This window comes from Hyla sarda, chromosome 2 (genome assembly GCF_029499605.1).
Source record: "Hyla sarda isolate aHylSar1 chromosome 2, aHylSar1.hap1, whole genome shotgun sequence".
Taxonomy (NCBI): Eukaryota; Metazoa; Chordata; class Amphibia; order Anura; family Hylidae; genus Hyla; species Hyla sarda.
This window is the reverse complement of record NC_079190.1, coordinates 312,919,433-312,944,325: the sequence shown is the minus strand read 5'-3', so window position 1 is coordinate 312,944,325 and position 24,893 is coordinate 312,919,433. Positions and strand designations below refer to the sequence as shown.

Below are 24,893 nucleotides of genomic sequence, written 5' to 3'. Positions count from 1 at the left end.
AATGAGGTTGATTATTCTATTCTACTATTGACCTGTACATGTACGATATTAACATACCGTAATCTATTATGTGCAAGTAGTTGTATGTATATACCTGCCTGTCTTTGCACATAATGTTTAGAGTACATTCACACTCATAGGGTATCACACAGTAAGCGAGTAAATAAACGCATTAGTGGAGGGATCCAGTCCATTCTGTAATACTAACAGATGATATCCATGCCGGGTTTTTACAATTGCTACCTATGTCAGGTATTTTATCATGTGACCATTGAGTCTCTATTTTAAATTTGCATGTTTGTCTGTTGAACTTAGTCTACGTTTAAACTCAAGAGAGAGCGAAACGCGTCAGATTACTACAGTCCTGTGATGTCTGTTTCCTTGCTATGGCATGAATAAAAAGTAATCTTTTAGAGCATACCTGGTGCCGGACAATCCTTCCTTTGCACCTTTGCATATTTGCAACTTTTTAATCACTTCATGCTTTGCCGTGATCAGTATTGGCGTGATCACCGTGCATGAAGCAATCACAGCTCCTGCACTCACTTCATGTACAGGACATAAATGTACGTCCTGGTACATTAAAGGGGTATTCCAGGCAAAACCTTTTTTTATATATATCAACTGGCTCCGGAAAGTTAAACAGATTTGTAAATTACTTCTATTAAAAAATCTTAATCCTTCCAATAGTTATTAGCTTCTGAAGTTTTCTGTCTAACTGCTCAATGATGATGTCACGTCCCAGGAGCTGTGCATGATGGGAGAATATCCCCATAGGAACTGCACAGCTCCCGGGACGTGAGTCATCAGAGAGCAGTTAGACAGGAAACAACAACTCAACTTCAGAAGCTAACTATTGGAAGGATTAAGATTTTTTAATAGAAGTAATTTACAAATCTGTTTAACTTTCCGGAGCCAGTTGATATATATAAAAAAGTTTTGGCCTGGAATACCCCTTTAACCCCTTAAGGACTTAGCCCTTTTTCACCTTAAGGACTCGGACGTTTTTTGCAATTCTGACCACTGTCACTTTAAACATTAATAACTATGGAATGCTTTTAGTTATCATTCTGATTCCGAGATTGTTTTTTCGTGACATATTCTACTTTAACTTAGTGGTAAAATTTTGTGGTAACTTGCATCCTTTCTTGGTGAAAAATCCCAAAATTTGATGAAAAATTTGAAAATGTAGCATTTTTCTAACTTTGAAGCTCTCTGATTGTAAGCAAAATGGATATTCCAAATATTTTTTTTATTTATTCACATTTCCAATATGTCCACTTTATGTTTGCATCATAAAATTGACGTGTTTTTACTTTTGGAAGACACCAGAGGGCTTCAAAGTTCAGCAGCAATTTTCCAATTTTTCACAAAATTTTGAAACTCGCTTTTTTTCAGGGACCAGTTCAGGTTTGAAGTGGATTTGAAGGGTCTTCATATTAGAAATACCCCACAAATTACCCCATTATAAAAACTACACCCCCCCCCCAAAGTATTCAAAATGACATTCAGTCAGCGTTTTAACCCTTTAGGTGTTTCACAGGAATAGCAGCAAAGTGAAGGACAAAATTCACAATCTTCATTTTTTACACTCGCATGTTCATGTAGACCCAATTTTTGAATTTTTACAAGGGGTAAAAGGAGAAAATTTATACTTCTATTTGTAGCCCAATTTCTCTCAAGTAAGGACATACCTCATATGTCTATGTTAAGTTTTCGGCGGGCGCAGTAGAGGGCTCAGAAGCGAAGGAGCGACAAGGGAATTTTGGAGAGTACGTTTTTCTGAAATGGTTTTTGGGGGGCATGTTGCATTTAGGAAGCCCCTATGGTGCCAGAACAGCAAAAAAAAAAACACATGGCATACCATTTTGGAAACTAGACCCCTTGGGGAACGTAACAAGGAATAAAGTGAGCCTTAATACCCCACAGGTGTTTCACGACTTTTGCATACGTAAAAAAATTTATAAAAAAATTTAGCAAAAATGTGTTTCCCCCCAAATTTCACATTTTTGCAAGGGTTAATAGCAGAAAATACCCCCCAAAATGTGTAACCCCATCTCTTCTGAGTATGGAGGTACCCCATAAGTTGGCCCGAAGTGCACTACGGGCGAACTACAATGCTCAGAAGAGAAGGAGTCATATTTGGCTTTTTGAGACCAAATTTTGCTCTGGGGGCATGTCGCATTTAGGAAGCCCCTATGGTGCCAGGACAGCAAAAAAAAAAAAAAACACATGGCATACCATTTTGGAAACTAGACCCCTCGGTGAACGTACCAAGGGGTTAAGTGAACCTTTATACCCCACAGGTGTTTCACGACTTTTGCATATGTAAAAAAAAAATTTTTTTTTAACCTAAAATGCTTGTTTTCCCAAAAATTTTACATTTTTAAAAAGGGTAAAAGCAGAAAATATCCCCCAAAACTTGTAACACAATTTCTTCCGAGTACGGCGATACCCCATATGTTACCCTAAACTGTTGCCTTGAAATACGACAGGGCTCCAAAGTGAGAGCGCCATGCGCATTTGAGGCCTAAATTAGGGATTGCATAGGGGTGGACATAGGGGAATTCTACGCCAGTGATTCCCAAACAGGGTGCCTCCAGCTGTTGTAAAACTCCCAGCATGCTTGGACAGTCAACGGCTGTCCGGCAATACTGGGCATGCTGGGACTTATGGTTTTGCAACAGCTGGAGGCACATTTTTTCTATGGAAAAGTATACCTTCAGCTGTTGTATAACTACAACTCCCAGCTTGCACAAACAGCTAAAGTGCATGCTGGGAGTTGTAGTGGTGCATCTGCTGGTTGCATAACTACAACTCCCAGCATGCCCATTGGCTGTCGGCGACTGCTGAGAGTTGTAGTTTTGCAACAGCTGAAGGCACACTGGTTGTGAAACTCAAGAGTTTTTTTTCAGAGTTGTTTTGCAACAGCTGGAGGCTCCATTTTGGAAACAGTGGCGTACCAGACGTTTTTCATTTTTATTGGGGAGGGGAGGGGGGCTGTGTAGGGGTATGTGTATATGTAGTGTTTTTTACTTTTAATTTTAATTTTGTGGTAGTGTAGTGTAGTGTTTTTAAGGTACACTCGCACGAGCGGGGGTTCACAGCTGGCAGTTTGAGTTGCGACAGAAAATTTGCCGCAGCTCAAACTTGCAGCCGGATACTTACTGTAAACCTCCGCCAATGTGAGTGTACACTGAACTCCCAGCATGCGCTGACAAACTGTACATGCTGAGAGTTTTAGTTTTGCAACAGCTGTAGGCACACTGGTTATGTATCACTGAGTTTGTGACCTTACTCAGTGTTTCACAGCCAGTGTGCCTCCAGCTGTTGCAAAACTACAACTCCCAGCATATACGGTGCATTCTGGGAGTTGTAGTTTGCAACAGCTGGAGGCACACCGGCCGTGAAACACTGAGTTAGGTTAAAAAAACTCTGAGTTTCACAACCAGTGTGCCTTCAGCTGTTGCAAATCTACAACTCTCAGCAGTCACCGACAGCCAATGGGCATGCTGGGAGTTGTAGTTATGCAACCAGCAGATGCACCACTACAACTCCCAGCATGCACTTTAGCTGTTTGTGCAAGCTGGGAGTTGTAGTTATACAACAGCTGAAGGTATACTTTTCCATAGGAAAAATGTGCCTCCAGCTGTTGCAAAACCAAAAGTCCCAGCATGCCCATAAGGGAATGCTGGGAGTTGTGGTGGTCTGCCTCCTGCTGTTGCATAACTACAGCTCTCAGCATGCCCTTTTTGCATGCTGGGAGCTGTTGCTAAGCAACAGCAGGAGGCTGTCACTCACCTCCTGCTGCTGCTCCGCTGCAGGTCAGTCCCTCGCCGCGGTCGTCGCTCCTGGGGCCCCAATCCCAACAGGGATGCCGGGGATCGGGGTCCCCAGCACCCGGGGTCTTCTTCCCGCACCCGCTCACGTTCTCCGGAAGAGGGGCGGAGCGGGTTGCGGGAGTGACACCCGCAGCAGGCGCCCTGATTGGTCGGCCGGTTTAGATTGGTCGGCCGGTAAACCGGCCGGTGAATCGGGGCGATCGTGAGGTGGCACCAGTGCCACCTCACCCCTGCAGACTATGGCTGTTCGCCCCGTCAGAGACGGCCCCGATCAGCCAGTAATTCCGGGTCACCGGACCGATTGACCCGGAATCACAGCAGATCGTTGGGCTGAATTGTCCAGCGATCTGCGGCTATCGCCGACATGGAGGGGCATAATGACCCCCCTGGGCGATATGCCGAGATGCCTGCTGAACGATTTCAGCAGGCATCCGGCTCCGGTCCCCAACCGTTTAGCGGTGGGGACCGGAATTCCCACAGGCGTATGGATATGCCCTGCATCCTTAAGGACTCGGAATGCAGGGCGTATCCATATGCCCTGCGTCCTGAAGAGGTAAAGTATCAGGGAATCAGGATGTACATTTACGTTCATTGGGGGACATGTATCAAAGATTTTACCCCTGTTTTGTGGGTATTTTTTTGCGCAAAGTTTTGCACAAGCCCTTTTTTTGCTCATTTTTTTGCGCACGTTTTGGTAGAGCATGTCATCCAGATGTGGCCGAAACAGGGTACCTTGGAGCTGCATATATAGTACACATGGATTTATTACCTGCATACTTTTCCTTTGCACCAAAAATTTTGACGCAGGTGCGTGTTTTCCTCCGCAAATATAAGCCAACTTTAACTGCACGTAGCAATCCTTTCTATTTCTGAAGGAAAGTTCTCCTAAGGAACCACCAGAATGTTTTAACTTTCCTATCTCAATTCCTCATTTGGTTTGCTTTATATTGCTTTTTACTCCTTGGTTATTCCAAAGCACTTTTAAAATAATTTGCATATAGAATATTTGTTTACAGTTCAGTTATTCATTAGATCACTTGTATATTGGTATTATTTTATGATCCAACAATTTAATACATTTACATAGGAAATGTTTGATAGCTTACTTATCATTGAACAAGCTCCGTCACATTAAAATAGCTTTGTAATCCACTTAACGCTGTAGATCATTCTCCTTTTATTTTTAAAATTTACTGCTTTCCGTTATACTTTTCCCCAGCGCCCGATAAGATGGTGGCTAGGCATGCCGGGAGTTGTAGTTCTGTAACATCTGGAAGACCACAGATTGGAGACCATACAGTGGTCTACAAACTGTGGACCTCCAGCTGTTGCAAAACTACAACTCCCAGCATGCCCAGACTGCCCAAGCATGCTGGGAGTTGTAGTTCGTCAACATCTGACCCTTCAGATGTTGCCGAAATACAACTTCTAGCATGTCTGGCCATGCTGGGAATTATAGTTTTGCAACAGCTGGAGGCACACTAGTTGGGAAACATTGTTCGTTTCCTAACTCTTTTTCCCAACCCGTGTGCCTCCAGCTGTGCCTCCAAATTATAATGACCAGCATGCACTGACAGACCATGCATGCCGGGAATTGAAGTTGTGCAACAGCTGGAGGCACACTGGTTTGGAAACACTAAGTTAAGTAAAAAACTTTCAAGTGTTTTGCAACCAGTGTGCCTTCAGCTGTTGCATAACTACAACCCTCAGCATGCATGGACTGCCAAAGGGCATGATGGGAGTTGTAGCAGTATGCCTCTAGCTGTTGCATAACTACAAGTTCCAGCATGTCCTTCTGCTGTCACTGCGTGCTGACATTTGAAGTTTTTGCAACAGCTGAAGGCACACTGGTTGCGAAACACTGAGTCTGTTTCCGTGTTTCGCAAACCAGTATGCCTCCAGCTGTTGCAAAACTACAACTCCCAGCATGCACGGACAGCCAAAGGGCATGCTCGGAGTTGTAGTTTTGCAACAGCTGGATGTTTCCCCCCCCCCCCCCTCTCCCCCCAATGTGAATGGACAGGGTACACTCACATGGGCGGAGGTTTACAGGGAGTGCTGCAAGATTGAGATGCAGCAAACTCGCTGTGAACCCCCTCCCGTGTGACTGTACCCTAAAAACACTACACTACACTACACTTAAATAAAATAAGTAAAAAACACTACATATACACATACCGCTACACAGCCCCCCTCCCCAATAAATATGAACAACGTCAGGTACGGCACTGTTTCCAAAATGGAGCCTCCAGCTGTTGCAAAACAACAACTCCCAGTATTGCCGGACAGCCATTGACTGTCCAGGCATGTTGGGAGTTTTGCAACAGCTGGAGGCACCCTGTTTGTGAAAAACTGGCATAGAATACCCCTATGTCCCCCCTATGCAAAACCCTAATTTAGGCCTTAAATGCGCATGGCGCTCTCTCACTTTGGAAACCTGTCGTATTTCAAGGCAACAGTTTAGGGACACATATGGGGTATCGCCGTACTGGGGAGAAATTGCCTTACAGATTTTGGGGAGCTTTTTCTCCTTTTACCCATTATGAAAAGGAACAGTTGGAGTCTACACCAGTATGTTAGTGTATAAAAATAAAATTATTTACACTGACATGCTGGTGTTGCTGCATACTTTACATTTTCACAAGAGGTAAATGGGAAAAAAGATACCCCATATGTGGGCGCAAAGTGCTCTGCGGGCGCACAACAAGGCCCATAAGGTAGAGTGCACCATGTTCATTTGAGGTGATTTGGACAGGGGTGTCACAGATGTTAAATGAAGAATAAGGACATTGGTATAATTGATGTGTTATAATTGGGTGCAAAAAGTGGTATTATTGTGAGATTAAAACTCTACATAATGAAGAAAAAAATTATTGATTCTAAAACTAATGAATTCTAAAACTAATAACGAGGACACATTTACTGTTTATGTGCAGATACGCTGCAGACAAAGCTCCTACTAAATAGAGCTGCGGTGTAAATTTATGCTCTGAGGAGAATTCTAAATTTCAACGCAATTCAAGAAAGTAGCTGCGCAAGAATGATAAATTTAACGCAGCTGCGCCAAATTTAGACAACAAGCAGAGGGGTAAAAAACTTCTATTATACACTGGAAATGATACATGTCCCCCATTGTCCTTGATGGGGTTCAATTGGGTAGCGCTGTAATTGTATTGACCTACAGAAAAAACATATGTTATTTTAATTGTGAAGTTTTTTTTTAGCTGCAACTTTCAGTTTTTTTTATCTGCATTCTTTGATTGTGTTGTTTAACCCCTTGGAGACACAGATCGTACTCGTGCACACATTTACAAATGTGTTGTTGTTGTGTGTTTATTTATTTTTTTTGATCATGTTGTTCATGTTGTTCAACCCCTTGGAGACACCGAGCATACTCATGCACACATTTACAAATTTGTCGTCGTCGTCGTCGCCGCCGCCGTCGTCGTCGTCGTCGTCCATATGGCATGTTAAGAAGAGCATTGTAGGTATCACGTTTGGAAAAATAATGGAATGCACTGTTCCAATTTATTACGTTCAGTAAGTTTTAAAACACTTTATAGGTTGTAAGGAACTGAAAATTGTCATTTGTTGTGTTTGCAGCATATTTACTGAAACCAAAAGCTATTTCAATCAAACTTTTAACAACATTTTAACTTTCTAAGCATTTTAAAAGGTCACGTTACATTTTAAAATAGGACCTCTTATTTCATAGCAGCTTCACAAGTCTTGCATCCATTAAACTTGTGAGTTTTTGGACAGTTTCTGCTTGAACTTGTTTGCAAGATGTCAGAATAGCATCCCAGAGCTGCTGTTTGGATGTAAACTGCCTCCCACCCTCATAGATCTTTTGCTTGAGGATGCTCCAAAGGTTCTCAATAGGATTGAGGTCAGGGGAGGATGGAGGTCACACCATGATTTTCTCTCCTTTTATCCCCATAACAGCCATTGATGCAGAGGTATTCTTTGCAGCATGAGATGGTGCATTGTAATGCACGAAGCTGATTTTATTACGGAAAGCATAGTTTTTCCTTCTGTACCAGGGAACAAAGTGGTCAGAAACTCCACATACTTTGCAGAGGTCATCTTTACACTTTTGGGGACACTAAAGGGGCCAACCAGCTCTATTCCCCTGATTCCAGCCCAAAACATGACTCCACCCCCACCTTGCTGACATCGCAGCCTTATTGGAACAGGATGGCCGTCCACCAACCATCCACTACTCCATCCATCTGAACCATCCAGGGTTGCACCGCTCTGAAAATTAGCCTTCATGTATTTTTCTGCCCAATGTAGCCATTTCTGCTTGTGAGCATTGGTTAGTGGTGGCCAAATAGAAGGTTTATGCACAGTTGCAAGACTATGGAGGACTCTACGCCTTGATGTCCGTGGGACTCCAGAGACACCAACAGCTTCAAATATCATATCTGTTTGCTGCTATGTAATAGCAACCTCCAAATACTCCCAAGGGACTTCAAAAGACGCCTTTTGAAGTCCCTTGGGAGTATTTGGAGGTTGCTGTATTCGTTACACCTATGTGGTGGCGGGACTGGCTGCATTTTGGAAATTCTTAACAATGTTGTGCCTGGCATACTACCACAACCTACCGGGTAAGCGCTTCCAGTAAACCACTGTGAATACCAACTTGCCCGATTAATGCACTATGGAGCGCTTCTCTTTCTTTTGTATTTGCTGCTATGTAATGGTATTTCAGCAGCTGCTTTCTTGATCTGATGCATGGATCTGGCTGAAATCTTCCTCAATGTGCCTTTATCTGCACAAACCCAGTCTTTGTTCTGAACCAGCCTCAAATCTCTTAATGATCACGCTTAAGTTTTTTGTAAACATATCTAATGTTTTCATACCTCGTCAAAGGCATTGAACTATTTCACTCTTTTTGGCAGCAGCAAGATCCTTTTTCTTTCCCATATTGCTTGAAAATGGTGCTCTGCTTAATATGGAACACCCACCTTTAGTAGTTTTTCCCCCAATTGGGATCACCAGGCAATCTAATTATTACAGGTGTCCGAGATTGTTTTCAGTGATCAAAAGAGCCCTGAGACACAATGCCATACATGAGTTAAACTGAAAAACTAATTATTTAATCTTTGTGACACTTAAATATAATTTGCATAATAATTGGGAACAGGGTGTATGATCACAGCAGTTAAAAAGAAAAAAAAAAAAAGCCATGTATCCATACGGTATTCTTCTTCCAGCTTATATCTGTATGCCATGTGTGAAACCACCAAATTACAAAATTGGTGTCTCTCACAGGTGCATGATATGAGGCAGATGTAGCTGATCTCACTTGTTTTTGAAGCTCTGGGAGATGTCTAAAAACCTGTGTAGAGGAAGAGTGTCTCAGTTGCCCATCATAACCATTAAGGCATTTTATATAATTTTTCAGAGGCTTTTTTTTTTTTTTATATAAAAGAAGCAATCTGATTGCTAGTGGGCAACTGCACCACTCTTAATCTACATAGGTTTTAATGAATCTCCCCCTTTACATCTATCTGCGTTGACTTTGGGTCCTTGCAGCAGGTAATATCAGATGTCTTTGGGTCCTCCCATACAGTTTATTTCAGGGAACAAGAAAAATGTCCATTCAGATATATTAAGTAGATATATATATATAGGGGGGGGGGGGGGGTTCATCCAGAGTAGTGTAGATGCCATTAACTTGTGTGGTGGAAACTGTGTACCTGCACCAAATTTATTATGTTAAATATGGTGCTGATCAACTTTCTTACTTCAGTACTCCACTTTCTATGGTGCTCCATCTGCGCCTTTTGTGCAACTATTTAACCCTTGTAACAAAAAATGTGACTTTTTGATAATGCTGTCCACTGCTAGTTTTGTAAGCCAAGTCAGGGCTGGTGTAGATTTGCACCAAATGATGCGCCAAACTGAATAGTTGTGCATCATAAATGACTGACTACTAAATTATATCAACTGAAATCACAACTTGGTATGTTCTTTTTAAAAACCTATTAAATGAAAAGTTGCAAAACATTGTCACAAAAAATTACTGCACCAAAGAAACCTGAGAAACATAGAAAAATCAATAAAAACTGCTCTACTAGGCACAATGGGGAAGATTTCTTGAAACCTTTGCAGAGGAAAAGTTGACCAGTTGGCTTTAGCAAACAATCAAACCGCTTCTTTCATTTATCAGAGGCCCTTTTGAAAATGAAAGAAGCGATCTGATTGGTTGGTGTGTGTAACTGATTAACTTTTCCTCTACACAGGTTTTCCTCTCCCCCAATGACTATATAGTACTGCACCACATGCCTTATCTCAGAAATAGTGAAAGTCGGATAACCCCTTTAAATAAAAGACATGAACGATACAACTATTTGTGTGTAATTATTTTAGTCAGGTTGCATTCAGACTTCATGTTTACCTCTATATTGGACTGTTCATATAAATGTCAAAAAGAATGCTGATGGGCAGCATAACTTGTTGCCAATGGGCCCATAGACAAGAATGAGCCAAATATTGTCTTATGTGAATACTTGGCATCTTTCTCATATATTATTGTCCATCCTATGCTATATTTTTAGTGCATTTGTTTAAGTACTTAAATCTCTTATCTCCTCTGTGATACCTCACTATATCTCATTATATATTCACTCCCTCTTGACAGTTTACTTGCATTCATATTCAGAGTATACTGTGTTTAGCCATTTAACCTACTCTTATATCTTTATTAAATTCAGATAAAATGCATGTATCTTTTATGTTGGAGCATCTTCCTCATGTTCTTATCTTTGTCAGTATATATCAGTTTGTTTATTACAGTGGGGATCAAAAGTTTGGGCATCCCAGATAAAAAAAAATTGTATTAATGTGCATAAAGAAGCTAAGGAAAGATGGAAAAATCTCCAAAAGGCATCAAATTACAGATTAGACATTCTTATAATATGTCAACAAAAGTTAGATTTTATTTCCATTATTTTCAAAATAACAGAAAACAAAAAAATGGCGTCTGCAAAAGTTTGGGCACCCTGCAGAATTTATAGCATGCACTTCCCCCTTTGCAAAGCTGAGACCTGGATGGATTGTTCTCAGTCATCATCTGGGAAGACAAGGTGATGTCATTATCAAAGGTTTTAAATGCCTAGAATCTTCTGACCTTGCCCCAACAATCAGCACCATGGGTTCTTCTAAGCAGTTGTCTAGAAATCTGAAACTGGAAATAGTTGACACACACAAAGCTGGAAAAGGCTATAAGAAGATAGCAAAACGTTTTCAGATGTCCATATCCTTTGTTCGGAATGTAATTAAGAAATGGCAGTCATCAGGAAGAGTGGAAGTTAAAGCAAGATCTGGAAGACCAAGAAAAACATCAGACAGAACAGCTCGCAGAATTGTGAGAAAAACTATTCAAAACTCACATTTGACTGTGCAATCCCTCCAGAAAGATCTGGCAGACACTGCAGTTGTGGTACACTATTCCACTATAAAGAGAAACTTGTACAAATATGGTCTTCATGGAAGAGTCATCAGAAGAAAACCTCTTCTACGTCCTCACCACAAAAATCAACGTTTGAACTTTGCAAATTAACATATAGACAAGCTCGATGCGTTTTGGAAACAAGTTCTGTGGACCAATGAGGTTAAAATTGAACTTTTTTAGCCAGAATGAGGAAAGGTACGTTTGGAGAAGAAGGGGAACAGAATTTAATGAAAAGAACCTCTGTCCAACTGTTAAGCATGGGGGTGGATCAATCATGCTTTGGGGTTGTATTGCAGCCAGTGGCACAGGGAACATCTCACGAGTAGAAGGAAAAATGGATTCAATAAAATTTCAGCAAATTTTGGATGCTAACTTGATGCCATCTGTGAACAAGCTGAAGTTAAAGAGAGGATGGCTTCTACAAATGGATAATGATCCTAAACACACCTCGAAATCCATGGGGGATTACATCAAGAGGCGTAAAAAGGTTTTGCCATGGCCTTCACAATCTTCTGACCTCAACATCATTGAAAATCTATGGATAGGCCTTAAAAGAGCAGTGTGTGACAGACAGCCCAAAAATCTCAAAGAACTGGAAGACTTTGGGCAAAGATACCTCAAGCAAGAATTGAAAGACCCTTGGCTGGTTACAAAAAGCGTTTACAAGCTGTGATACTTGCCAAAGGGGGCAGTACAAGATATTAACTCTGCAGAGTGCCCAAACTTTTGCAGAAGCCATTTTTTTTGTTTTCTGTTATTTTGAAAGTGTAAATGATGGAAATAAAATCTAACTTTTGTTGACATATTATAAGAATGTCTAATCTGTAATTTGATGCCTTTTGGAGATTTTCCATCTTTCCTTGGCTTCTTTATGCACATTAATACAAATTTTTACCTGGGGTGCCCAAACTTTTGATCCCCACTGTAAAGGGTTACTCCACTGTTAAACAGATTTGTAAATTACTTCTATTTAAAAAAAATCCCAATCCTTCCAGTACTTATGAGCTGCTGTATGCTCCACAGGAAGTTATTTTCTTTTTGAATTTCCTTTCTGCCTGACCACAAGTGCTCTGTGCTGACACCTCTGTCTATGTTAGGAACTGTCCAGAGCAAGAGAGGTTTGCCATGAGGATTTGCTTTTACTCTGGACAGTTCCTGACATTCCTGACAGAGGTGTCAGCAGAGAGCACTTGTGGTCAGGCAGAAAGGAAATTCAAAAAGAAAAGAACTTCCTTTGTAGTACACATGAGCTGACTGGAAGGATTAAGATTTTTAAATAGAAAAAAATTACATATCTGTTTAACTTTCTGGCACCATTCATTATCTTTTTTTTCTTTTCTTTTCTTTAAGGATTTAAATATATTAGTGCCCTCCTGTATTGGTGTGTAACATCCAGTTGTCAGATTGTTCATATCTTAAAAAGTGGAGTATGTGAAACAGTACAGTTCTGAGCTATTAGAAAAGATGATCCGGAATTGTTATAACTATTATTGACTAAAACTGACATATCAGGATAACTGAAAGGTCCTCTTCAAATACAATATTGTTGGTTTGATTACTACCTAAAGTAAATTAGAAAAAAATAAGAAAGTTAACCTATATTTGAAAAAGTGCAGAAACTTCTATACAATAAACTCAGTACATAATTTTCATGCATTTATGTCTCGTTTTCTGCTAATTGCAGGTCTTGACACAGATTCGTTCCGGTCACCGAGCTAACATTTTTAGTGCAAAGTTCTTGCCACTTACAAATGATAAGCAAATTATATCATGCTCAGGAGATGGAGTTATTTACTACACTAATATTGAAACTGATGCAGAGACGAATAGACAATGCCAATTTACTTGTCACTCTGGAACTGCATATGAGGTATGTAATAAAGTAAATGTCTGTTTTATGAACGCTTTCTTAACCTCTTAAGGACGCAAGGCGTACCCGGTGGCTAATGATAGCCGGGACACTGGGCTAATAGCGCGCGGCACCGATCGTTGTGCCGCCCGCTATTAACCCTTTAGACGTGGTGATCAAAGTTGATCGCCGTGTCTAAAATGAAAGTAAAAGCTTCCTGGCAGGTCATTCGTGCCCGATCAGCTAGAACGTGAGCGGAGGTCCCCTTACCTAGCTCCATCGTGTCTGATTGGCGATTGATTGTTCCAAGCCTGAGATTCAGGCTTGAGCAATCGACCGTCTATAACACTGATCAATGCAAAGCTATGGCTTTGCAGTGATTAGTGTAAAAGATCAGTGTGTGCAGTATTATAGCCCCCTATAGGAGCTATAACAATGCAAAAAAAAGTGAAAAAAAATAAGTTATTAAAGGTCATTTAACCCATTCCCTAATAAAAGTTTGAATGACCCCCCCTTTACCCATAAAAAAAACCTGTAAATAAACATATGTGGTATCACCGCGTGCCGAACTGTCCGAATTATAAAAATATATTGTTAATTAAACCGCACGGTCAATGGCGTACGCGCAAAAAAAATCCAAAGCCCAAAATAGCGTTTTTTTGGTCACTTTTTATATCATGAAAAAATTAATAAAAAGCTATCAAAAAGATCAATACAAAAATAGTACCAATAAAATTTTCAGATCACGAAGCAAAAAAATTAGCCCGTACGTGGAAAAATATAAAAGTTATCTGGGTCAGAAGATGAGAATTTTTTACATATAAATTTTCCTGCATGTAGTTATGATTTTTTTCAGAAGTACGACAAAATCAAACCTATATAAGTAGGGTATCATTTTCACCATATGGACCTACAGAATAAAGGTAAGGTGTCATTTTTAGTGAAAAATGTACTGTGTAGAAACGGAAGCCCCCAAAATTTACAAAATGGCATTTTTTCTTCAATTTTGTCGCACAATGAATTTTTTTTCCCTTCCGCCTTGGATTTTTCGGTAAAATGACTGATGTCACTGCAAAGTAGAATTGGTGGCGCAAAAAATAAGCCATCATCATATGGAATTTTATGTGCAAAATTGAAAGCATTATGATTTTTAGAAGGTGATAAGGAAAAAATGAAAATGCAAAACTTGTCCTTAAGGGGTTAAGAGAATAGATCAGTTCCATGGGTTTATGTGTATAATAAGAGTTCTTCATCTTAATTGAAAATAAAGAGAATTTTGAATGCATTATAATTTCTCAAGTTTTTTTTCTTTCTATTTACCTCCACATGTTGTGCGTAAGTAGCATTATGAGGTACTTCAAGTGAGGTGATTCATATAAGACTCATATGTAAACAGTGCATATTCATTAAAAGCAAATGAAAAATAAAGCTCTGCACCCACCGGTTATTCCAATCTTCACTTTTATTATTCATTTCATATGTAGGATACATCAGTGCAGGGGTGAAAAAGAAGTCACAGCTGTTTCATGCTGGCAGGCACTTCCTCCGGCCTCAGTGACTTCATTACGTAAAGATGTGATTAAATAGGTGCTCATAGGTAATTTCCATGAATAGGCAAAGACATGAAAACACATAATCAAAAACGCATTCAGACATAATTCACTGAATTTGATCATTACGTCTAGGTGCAATTACATCAGTACAGCACAAAATATATAACAGTTACTTACAAGACCATGCTTGGATCATAACGATCATTGAGACCCAAAGGTCCTATTGCATATAGGCAGATGATCCACCTGGCTTCACATTTAAGTAAGCAAATATGTCCTTCCCAGAATGGTTTATCTCTATCGTTTCAATTCTGGCAAACTTATGTGATGAAGTATCACATTTGTGCACTTCCCATATATGAATGATGAGCCTAGTGGGCTCATTTGCTGGTTTTGAATTAATACAGATTTTCCCGTACATGTTTAAACAGCTGGCGTTTAGTTTTGCCTATATAATACAGACCACAAGAACAAGGAAGTCAATACACTACATGCATGCTTCTACATGTTATTAGTTATCTTGTGTCTATTTTACGACTCCCTAGTCTAATATATTTACTGGTAAGATTTATGTCTGCAAAATGAACAATTGTTTCAGGGAAAATACCCCTTTGGTAAAATTTTGTTCAGCCAAGTCATTTTTTTATGATCTCCCACAGTTTTGCTCTTCGTATAGGTAATAACCGGTTTTCTTATAGCTACTGGAGCAAGTTCTATGTCCTGTATCTCTAAATCTACTGCATATCCACTATATACCAATATTTATTAATTGTCCTGTTGATTATCTTCTCTTCTGTCTATCTTATTGCTTTTTTGAAAGCATGACCTATCATTGTCTCTAGGTACTATGTTTCTATAAAAAAGAAATCACAGGGGGGTACACACTTAAAATATAACTTTTAATCAGACACGTTCTAAAAGCATAGGCCCCACAACAAAATTGAGCCAGTATGGTAATTGGACACCAGATCTGTGATATGCAATACAGACCGTATATAGATGAGGTGCGTATTGTATAAGGGGATAGGGTCTAGAAGAGCAGGGTACACAAATAATTGTTCACCCTACTAATCCCTGTCGGGGAGATGTGGTGAGGTCTACCCCTGCTCCCACAGGGACTGTCGGAGCACTCGCCCTAGAAAGGGCGACCCCTGCCCCGATCTACCCCTTGGACTACACCCTAGAATTCCCTAGTAGTAAAAAATAGCCCTTGTTCCGGTGTACCCGACGCGTTTCAACCACATCGGTGGGTTCATCAGGGGTTAACGAGGCAAGATACAGTACAAGGATAAATATTATCAATAATTAAACTAATTACAAGAATAGGAAGTTGTAAATAGTAGGGAAAAAGCGGAACCGTGAGCGCACATGTAGCTGGAGCACCTATGCGGTTTATGCAATAATGGTGCTAACACTTATGCTTATATTAACCTGGTGACAATGTTGCCATCAGGTGGCTACTCACGGTTACCAACGCTGCCGCAGTGACGGTATCCCTAGGTGCACTGCCACAGTGGTGGGCAGTGCCTTCAGCCGATCGGTGTCCTGGCTTACCTGCCGCGGACACCCATGCTGTATTTATGTGTGTCTGAAGCGAAAATTGCGCGCGCACACTAGCCGCCGCGCGTCACTTCAGGTCATGACGTCTAACTTCCGGTGATGCGTCTCTCGGCGCTGAGCGTCGCTCGTTGCTAGGCAGCGCTCAGGATGAGAACGCAGCGCTGTCAGCAACTAGTAGAAACAAGGTATTAAGCCGGGAATAACGGACAAGTGGACCTTATATGCAAGGTGCGGAGTAACGGATAACTCATATCGCGAATAGAATCGCGAATAAGTAACTTAGTTAGAGGACCTCAGTACCTCCATATGTATGTGCAGAGTGTCAATGGGACAAACGCATAATAAGGAGGGAAAAGGATGGTTGCTACAGATGATGACAGGGGGGGGTTTGAAAAGAGCAGATAATTTAGAATAAAAAATAATAATAAATAAATTAAAGTGAAAACATATTGGAGATATGTAACTGAGGTAAAGACCTCACAGAGAGGGGCGGGTAGGGGGGCGCTAATAGTGAGATTACTCCAAAAAGCAGGCATAACTCAAGGCCTCATTTAATCCACCAGGAGACTGTGTCTGTAGGGAGAAAATCCACCGGGTTTCCTTTTGGAGGATCAACCTATCCCAGTCTCCTCCTCTGGTGGGAGGTCTAACAAGTTCTATCCCCACAAATCTCAGGTTTTGGGTGTCCCCGCCATGTTGGCCATTAATGTGCCGAGCTAGTGGCTTGTCGGCCAAATTAATGATGTCTCTCAAGTGCTCGCCAACTCTTCTCCTAAACTCCCTGATTGTCTTGCCAACATATTCCATACCACAGCTACAGGTGGCTTTGTAAACAATGCCCTTACTCCGGCAGTTGATAAAGTCACGTATGGAATAAAACTGCCCAGTATTGGTGCTAGAGAATGTTTTAGTCACTTCAATATGTTTACAAGCAATGCATCCGCTGCAACGGAAGCACCCTTTAATCTGCCTATTCAACCAGGTACCTTGTGCCTGAGGTGGCACATAGTGGCTTTTCACAAGCCTGTCTCTCAGACTACGGCCCTTTCTGAAAGAAATCTGAGGATATAATCCCAAAACGTCCTTCAGGTCAGGGTCCATCCTCAAAATCTCCCAGTGTTTGCTGAGAATACATCTAACATCTTGTGCTTATCCCCTTATACAATACGCACCTCATCTATATACGGTCTGTATTGCATATCACAGATCTGGTGTCCAATTACCATACTGGCTCAATTTTGTTGTGGGGCCTATGCTTTTAGAACGTGTCTGATTAAAAGTTATATTTTAAGTGTGTACCCCCCTGTGATTTCTATTTTCTCTCTGGTACTGTCACACATCCCTTAGTGGACTAACTGTGAATCATTGGTTACACTATTTTTTTGGTACGGCTGGATTTTTAGCGGCAGCTCTTAATAATTTGGGCTACTGAGGTGTCGGAGGTTTTTTCGGACAAAATTTTTGTTCAAAAACAATATACTCCTTCATTCAAATCCGCATTCAGGGAACTCACCAGGCTCTATTAAGAACATATCACCTCTTGGTGGGAGATTAAGAGCTTGGAGAACTACCTCAAACATCAAATCGTACCTAGAGGTTTGCGGATTAACTTAACCCCAGCAGTAAGGTATAGAAGCCCAAACCTAATCAGTAAGTGGGAGAAAGAAGCCACTCAGAGCTCCCTGAGATTTATGCAGATACTCCTCGAAGAGGAGAAGATCAATCACAACTCCTTGGAAGAGAGACTGAAGTCACATATTCAGATCACTCAAGGTTTCACATCTGAGGCTGAGTTTCCAGCCAAGGAGTTATTGTTAAAAAAACACTATTGAAAGGTTCCAGTACCACCTGAAGGAGAGAAAACACTGACAGTTTGTCCGTGACTTACAGGACTTTAAAGACAACAAAGTATATGTGCTTCTCCCCAAAGGTGGCACTGGTGAACCAACGGTTGAAGGTTCCTCTACAGAGACCGATTTATCTGACTCTGATAGAGACCAACCGTCTAGGAATAAGGGGCGAGGTCGAGGCCGTGGGAAGAGAGGAGGAAGAGGTCCTAAGAGAGGAGGCAGGGGTGGGGCCCCACCGGTGGGGCCCCACCCGAACAAGTTCCTTTTTCACCCACCCGAACAAGTTCCTTTTTTAGAGAGACCCCCTCAGGACACGTTCTACCCACTAAGGAACAGAAACAATTGAACTCTGCCCTACAAATTATTAACTTCTCTGCATATTAACTCTCTGGATCTGAAATGTGCATTCTTAGCAAGGGTTTGGGCTTTGTACCCACCTCGGCATTCAATAAATTCAACTGGGTGAAGGATCTACACCTGTTCACCAGGAAATTGCATTGGAAGAAATTCTATGCAAACTGTGAGAGACGTCGTGCCCAGGAACTTGATCTGCCTAGGGACGTCCTCAGGGGTGCAGAAATACTGGTTGATCTAATGAGCGAAGGAGACCAACCCAGTGGATCAGGTCCCTTCACTCAGTTGAAAAATAAGAGTAAAAAGATGCCACCTACGGGTGATATGTCCTGTATCGATGTCTTTATGAACCTGGTCTTAAATGACTTAGATCAGGTCAGATCAATCGGTAATGCAAACTTTACCCATGACGAGATGCAGGCACTGCTGAAATTGGAAAAAGACAAGTCCCTAGTAATCAAGCCCTCCGATAAGGGGGGCAACCTTGTGATTATGGACCATCTAAAATATCGTCAGATGTGTCTGGAACTCCTCTTGAAGGAAGATTGTTATGAGATTCTAAGGGAGGACCCCACCGTACAGTACCGTACGGGACTAGCTGAGATTGTACAGATAGCCAAGGATGCAGACCTAGTGAGCGAAGAAGAAGCTGATTTTCTGGTACCTCGCCATCCTAGGGTGGCAACGTTCTACTCCTTGCCAAAAATACATTAAGGCACCATACCCCTCAAGGGCAGACCCATAGTATCGGGTGTGGGCAATCTCTCGCAGAATGCTGGTGTGTATTCCGGGCAAAAACATTTTATCTCCTATCCAAAGGATAGGCGATAATCTGTCTGATCGTGGGGGGCCCACTGCTGAGACCCCCCACGATCTCCCTGCAGCACCCACATTTTATGCGGGTGCTGAATCTCCAGTTTCGGAAAGCTCCGGGTTTCCGGCACTGGGGACGTGATGTCACTCCACGCCCCCTCCATTCATATCTATGGGAGGGGGCGTGACAACATTCAAACTCCCAGCATGCCTTGACAGCCTCTGGAGTTGTAGTTTAGGAAGACACTGCCAGAAGTGTCTGTTCACATTATACAAAATGTACAATGTGAATAGAAACTTACACTCACCATCCCTGGCTCCCAAGTGTAGCTCCGCCACCTAATTACATCGTCACTAGGGTGCAGAGCTACACGGAGCCGGTTGGAGTAGCAGAATGAGGTAAGTGGACGTTGGCATCTGTATATAGTATACACAGCTATCTATAGTTGGCTGGATATACTGTATATACTGTAAGGGGCTGTAGGAGCAGGGAGCCCCATCTCCTGTATAGTATACATGGGTGCGCTAAGCACCTCTGTATATTATAGCCAGTGGAGGTGAGTAGTGATGCTATGCATCACTCCTCACCTCCTTACACTCTGCATCTGACTCACAGAGGGGTACCCTTTGCGCTCTGCATCACAGGGTACAAAATTGGCTGTTTCCACACAACAGCAAAAACGTAGGAAAAAGCGTTGGCAGTTTTTCTGACATTTTTGCTGGTGGAAAAAACTGAACCTAAGATTGGTATAATCATTACCAGTTATGTGCAACACTATTGAAGTAAAGTCATGTGCTATGTGTATTATGATACAATGAATAAGAATGTCAAGCTGCAATCCATGTCTGTTTCTCTATGTAACCGGAAGACCTTTTTATAAAGTCCATTATAATATAAATTTGTCCACTGCCGTAAAAGGGAGTAATCCTGAAATGCATTTAGTTACATGCACCCTGTTCCAAATTATTATGCAAATTATATTTAAGTGTCACAAAGATTAAATAATTAGTTTTTCAGATTAACTCATGGATGGCATTGTGTCTCAGGGCTCTTTTGATCACTGAAAACACCTGTGATTAGATTGCCAGGTGAGCCCAATTTAAGGAAAAACTACTAAAGGTGGGTATTCCATATTAAGCAGTTGCCCGCTACCTCTTGATAACGCTACGTCGTAGCGAAACATGTTGAGGGGGGCAGAGTGGATATTTTAAATAACCATAGCGCTGCTGCTCTCTGTATTTAACTGTGTGTGACCTGCAGGCACACATGGTTGCTTCACCATAAACAAAGCAGCATTCGAGCAGCAGAGACATCTGCGCAAGGAAATGACTAGTGATGTCGCGAACATAACATTTTCGGTTGCCGAACCGGGCGAACCGCCCATGACTTCAATGGGCAGGCGAATTTTAAAACCCACAGGGACTCTTTCTGGCCACAATAGTGATTTAAAAGTTGTTTCAAGGGGACTAATACCTGGACTGTGGCGTGCTGGAGGGGGATCCATGGCAAAACTCCCATGGAAAATTACATAGTTGCAGAGTCTGGTTTTAATCCATAAAGGGCATAAATCACCAATTATTCCTAAATTATTTGGAATAACGTGCTGTTATTTTTTAGGCAGCACAAAGATTCCCCCATATTAGGCAGCACATAGAGCCCCCCTTTAGGCATCACATAGTTAGATCCCCCCCTTTAGACAGCACATAGATTCCCCCATATTAGGCAGCACGTAGTTAGAGCCCCCCTTTAGGCAGCACATAGGTATAGCCTCCCTTTAGGCAGAACATAGAGCCCCCTTTAGGCATCACATAGTTAGATCCCCCTTTAGGCAGCACATAGATTCCCCCATGTTAGGCAGCACATAGTTAGAGCCCCCCTTTAGGCAGCACATAGAGCCCACCTTTAGGCAGCACATAGATTCCCCCATATTAGGCAGCACATAGTTAGAGCCTCCCTTTAGGCAGCACATAGATTCCCCCATATTAGGCAGCACATAGCTAGAGCCCCCCTTTAGGCAGCACTGGTTTTATTTCACAGCCAAAAAAAAGTATTTTTTATTTTTTTATTTGAACAACTGTCACACCAAATGTGATTTGCACTAGTGTGACAATGAGCAAAAAAGGTTACCAGTAGAGTTCCCCTTTTAAGCAGAGGTCCCCAACCAGGGTGCCTCCAGCAGTTGCAAGACACACGGACTGAACTGATAGCCCTTTTAATACTGTAGTTAGTTGCTTGAAGGAACTTAAGTTTTACACTGGAGTACCCCTTTTAACCAGCGGTTCCCTCCCAACCAGGGTGCCTCCAGCTGTTGCAAGACACAAGGACTGATATTTGAGCCCTAAAAAGGGCTTTTTTGGGTGCTGTCCTTAAAGCAGATGTTAGACTAGTGCTTTAGGAGTAAAAGTGGACCCTGAATACACCACCTAGCAGCAACCTAGCTATCGCTTTCTCTATTACAGCAGGAGCAGCTTCTCTGTCCCTCCACTTTCTAAGCCTGCAGCATTCCGAATGAGGGTAAAATGGCGTCTGTGCAGGAGATAGGAGGGTCTGGAAGGAAGGGACTGCTGCTGATTGGCTGTAATGTGTCTGCTGACTCTGACTCACAGGGTCAAAGTTTACCGCAATGTTAAAGTATAGGGGGCGAATCGAACTTCACATATGTTCGCCCGGTGATGCGAACATGCTAAGTTCGCCGGCGAACAATTTGCGACATCTCTAGATATGACCTTATCACAATAGCAAATAGAGCAAACAGCGCTATCTGATTTTAAAAATAAGTGTGTAACACCTAATAAAGCATATGGGAGTTTTATTATCAATTAAAAGAAGTATATGGGAAATTAGGTTTTTTTGGGATTCCCAAACGGGAAGCAATATTTTCAAGCAATATGGGAGAGAAAAGAGGGAAATAGTTCAATGCCTTGGACGAGGTATGAAAACATTAGATATTTCACAAACTTAAGCTTGATCATTGCACTATTAAGAGATTTGTGGCTGATTCAGAGCACAGATGGGTTAGTGCAGATAAAGGCACATTGAGGAAGATTTCTGCCAGATCCATGCATCCGATCAAGAGAGCAGCTGCTAAAATACCATTACATAGCAGCAGAAATTTGAAGATGCTGGTACATCTGGAGTCCTACGGACATCAAGGCGTAGAGTCCTCCAGAGTCTTGCAACTGTGCATAAACCTTCTATTTGGCCACCACTAACCAATGCTCACAAGAAGAAACGGCTGCATTTGGCAGAAAAATAGATGAAGATTATTTTTCAAACAGTCCTGTCCACTGATGAGTGCCGTGCAACCCTGGATGGTCCAGATGGACGGAGTAGTCCTGTTCCAACAAGGCTGCAACGTCAGCAAGGCGGTGGTGGAGTCATGTTTTGGGTTGGAATCATGAAATCTTTAGGGTCCCCGAAGGTGTAAAGATGACCTCTACGAAGTACAGTGGGGCAAAAGAGTATTTAGTCAGCCACCACTAAAAAAGTTGAGAGACGCCTGTAATTTTCATCATAGGTATACCTCAACTATAAGAGACATAATGAGAAAAAAAAATCCAAGAATTTATTTGCAAATAATGGTGGAAAATAAGTATTATGTCACCTACAAATAAGCAAGATTTCTGGCTCTCACAGACCTGTAACTTCTTCTTTAAGAGTCTTTTCTGTCATCCACTCCTTGCCTGTATAAATTGCACATGTTTGAACAGTCACACTCCAAACTCCACTATGGCCAAGACCAAAGAGTTGTCAAGGACACCATAAACAAAATTGTAGGCCTGCACCAGGCTGGGAATACTGAATCTGCAATAGGCAAGCAGCTTGGTGTGAAGAAATCAACTGTGGGAACAATTAGAAAATGGAAGACATACAAGACCACTGAAAATCTCCCTTGATCTGGGGCTCCACGCAAGATCTCACCCTGTGGTGTCAAAATGATCACAAGAACGGTTAGCCAAAATCCCAGAACCACACAGGGGGACCTAGTGAGTGACTTGCAGAGAGCTGGGACCAAAGTGACAAAGGCTACCATCAGTAACACACTACGCCGCCAGGGACTGAAATGATGCAGTGCCAGACGTGTCCCCCTGCTTAAGCCATCACATGTCTGGGCCCGTCTGAAGTTTGCTAGAGAGCATTTGGGTGATCCAGAAGAGGATTGGGATAATGTCATATGGCCAGATGAAACCAAAGTAGAACTTTTTGGTAAAAACTCAACTCGTCGTGTTTGGAGGAGAAGGAATGCTGTGTTGCATCCAAAGAACACAATACCTACCGTAAGGCATGGGGGTGGAAACATCATGCTTTTGGGCTGTTTTTCTGAGAAGGGACCAGGGCGACTGATCCGTGTAAAGAAAAGAAGAATGGGGCCATGTATCATGAGATTTTGAGTTAAAAGCTCCTTCCATCAGCAAGGACATTGAAGATGAAACGTGGCTCGGTTTTTCAGCATGACAATGATCCCAAACACACCGCCTGGGCAATGAAGGAATGGCTTCATGAGAAGCATTTCAGGGTCCTGGAGTGACCTGGCCAGTCTCCAGATCTCAACCCCATAGAAAACCTTTAGAGGGAGTTGAAAATCCGTGTTGCCCAGCTACAGCTCCAAAACATCACTGCTCTAGAAGACATCTGCATGGAGGAATGGGCCAAAATACCGGCAACAGTGTGAAAACTTACAGAAAATGTTTGACCTCTGTCATTGCCAACAAAGGGTATATAACAAAGTATTAAGATGAACTTTTGGTATTAACATGAAGTAGTGACAGCTCACCCTGATCAGGCTTCACACTTTTGCACGTGTTAAGGTTGGCTACTGTTTAGGCCTTAAAATGTGAATGACTGCCGCTGTATACTGCTGGGTGTCGACACAAAGAATAAACACCTGACAAAATGTTGGTATATATCTCCTTCTCAGCATACTGGCTAAGGAGCTGTCCCAAGGAGTTCTGTTTACTATACGGAAATACATTGTTTTTTACATTTGACAAAAGGGGGAGGTTAGTTATCACGTAAAAATTAGCATGTTATACTTTGGTTATTTGAGTATTGCGTTTGTTTATATTAGCATATTAAGCATTAATTTCTTTCTTAGCCATATGTCACTATTCTACCAGAAAATTCTGGATGTATCTGTCATTATGCACAGTCTATCTTTCTTCAAATGTTTTATCTCCAGCTTCCAACCTCTTCTTTATCTTGCTTCTTTTGGCCTCATCCCAAGGTGTTCATCTAAGTTGCAAGCAAATAGCAAGCTGATATATAGGTTAAAGGTAACAAATATCTTTCTGCAGCATTAGCAATGGCAAATAAGTATTAATATATATCAGCCATCAGAATCATTATAATAAATTTCAACACACGGACCCCCTGGTCCCGCCCCCAGCTTCAATGCAGAGCAATTTACAAGAAGAACGTCCAGCATCCAGGTGGAAGTCAAAAGCAGGGTATTTCTATATTGAAAACTTGCATATACACGATGAAAACTCCGACGCGTTTCACGCTTTAAATACTAAAAAGTTCACATGTATATGACATCAAAGAAATAAAAAATCTGGTCTGAATTCGAATAAACCGAATACCTGAAACGGATTCACACAGGAAAAAAA

At 41.7% G+C, this 24,893-nt stretch overlaps 1 protein-coding gene across 14 annotated transcripts in view; it reads left to right on the top strand.

Moving 5' to 3' along the window:
- The window catches only part of DCAF6 (DDB1 and CUL4 associated factor 6), a 1,246,835-nt gene that overhangs the window by 312,298 nt on the left and 909,644 nt on the right, over positions 1-24,893 (top strand). For all 14 annotated transcript variants that reach the window (XR_008888854.1, XM_056557692.1, XM_056557704.1 and 11 more), the window contains one exon: positions 12,989-13,174. Coding sequence is in view for 13 of the 14 variants with exons in the window: in XM_056557692.1 (XP_056413667.1) it covers positions 12,989-13,174 (186 nt within the window). In the remaining variant the exon portion in view is untranslated. The remainder of the gene's footprint in view (positions 1-12,988; positions 13,175-24,893) is intronic.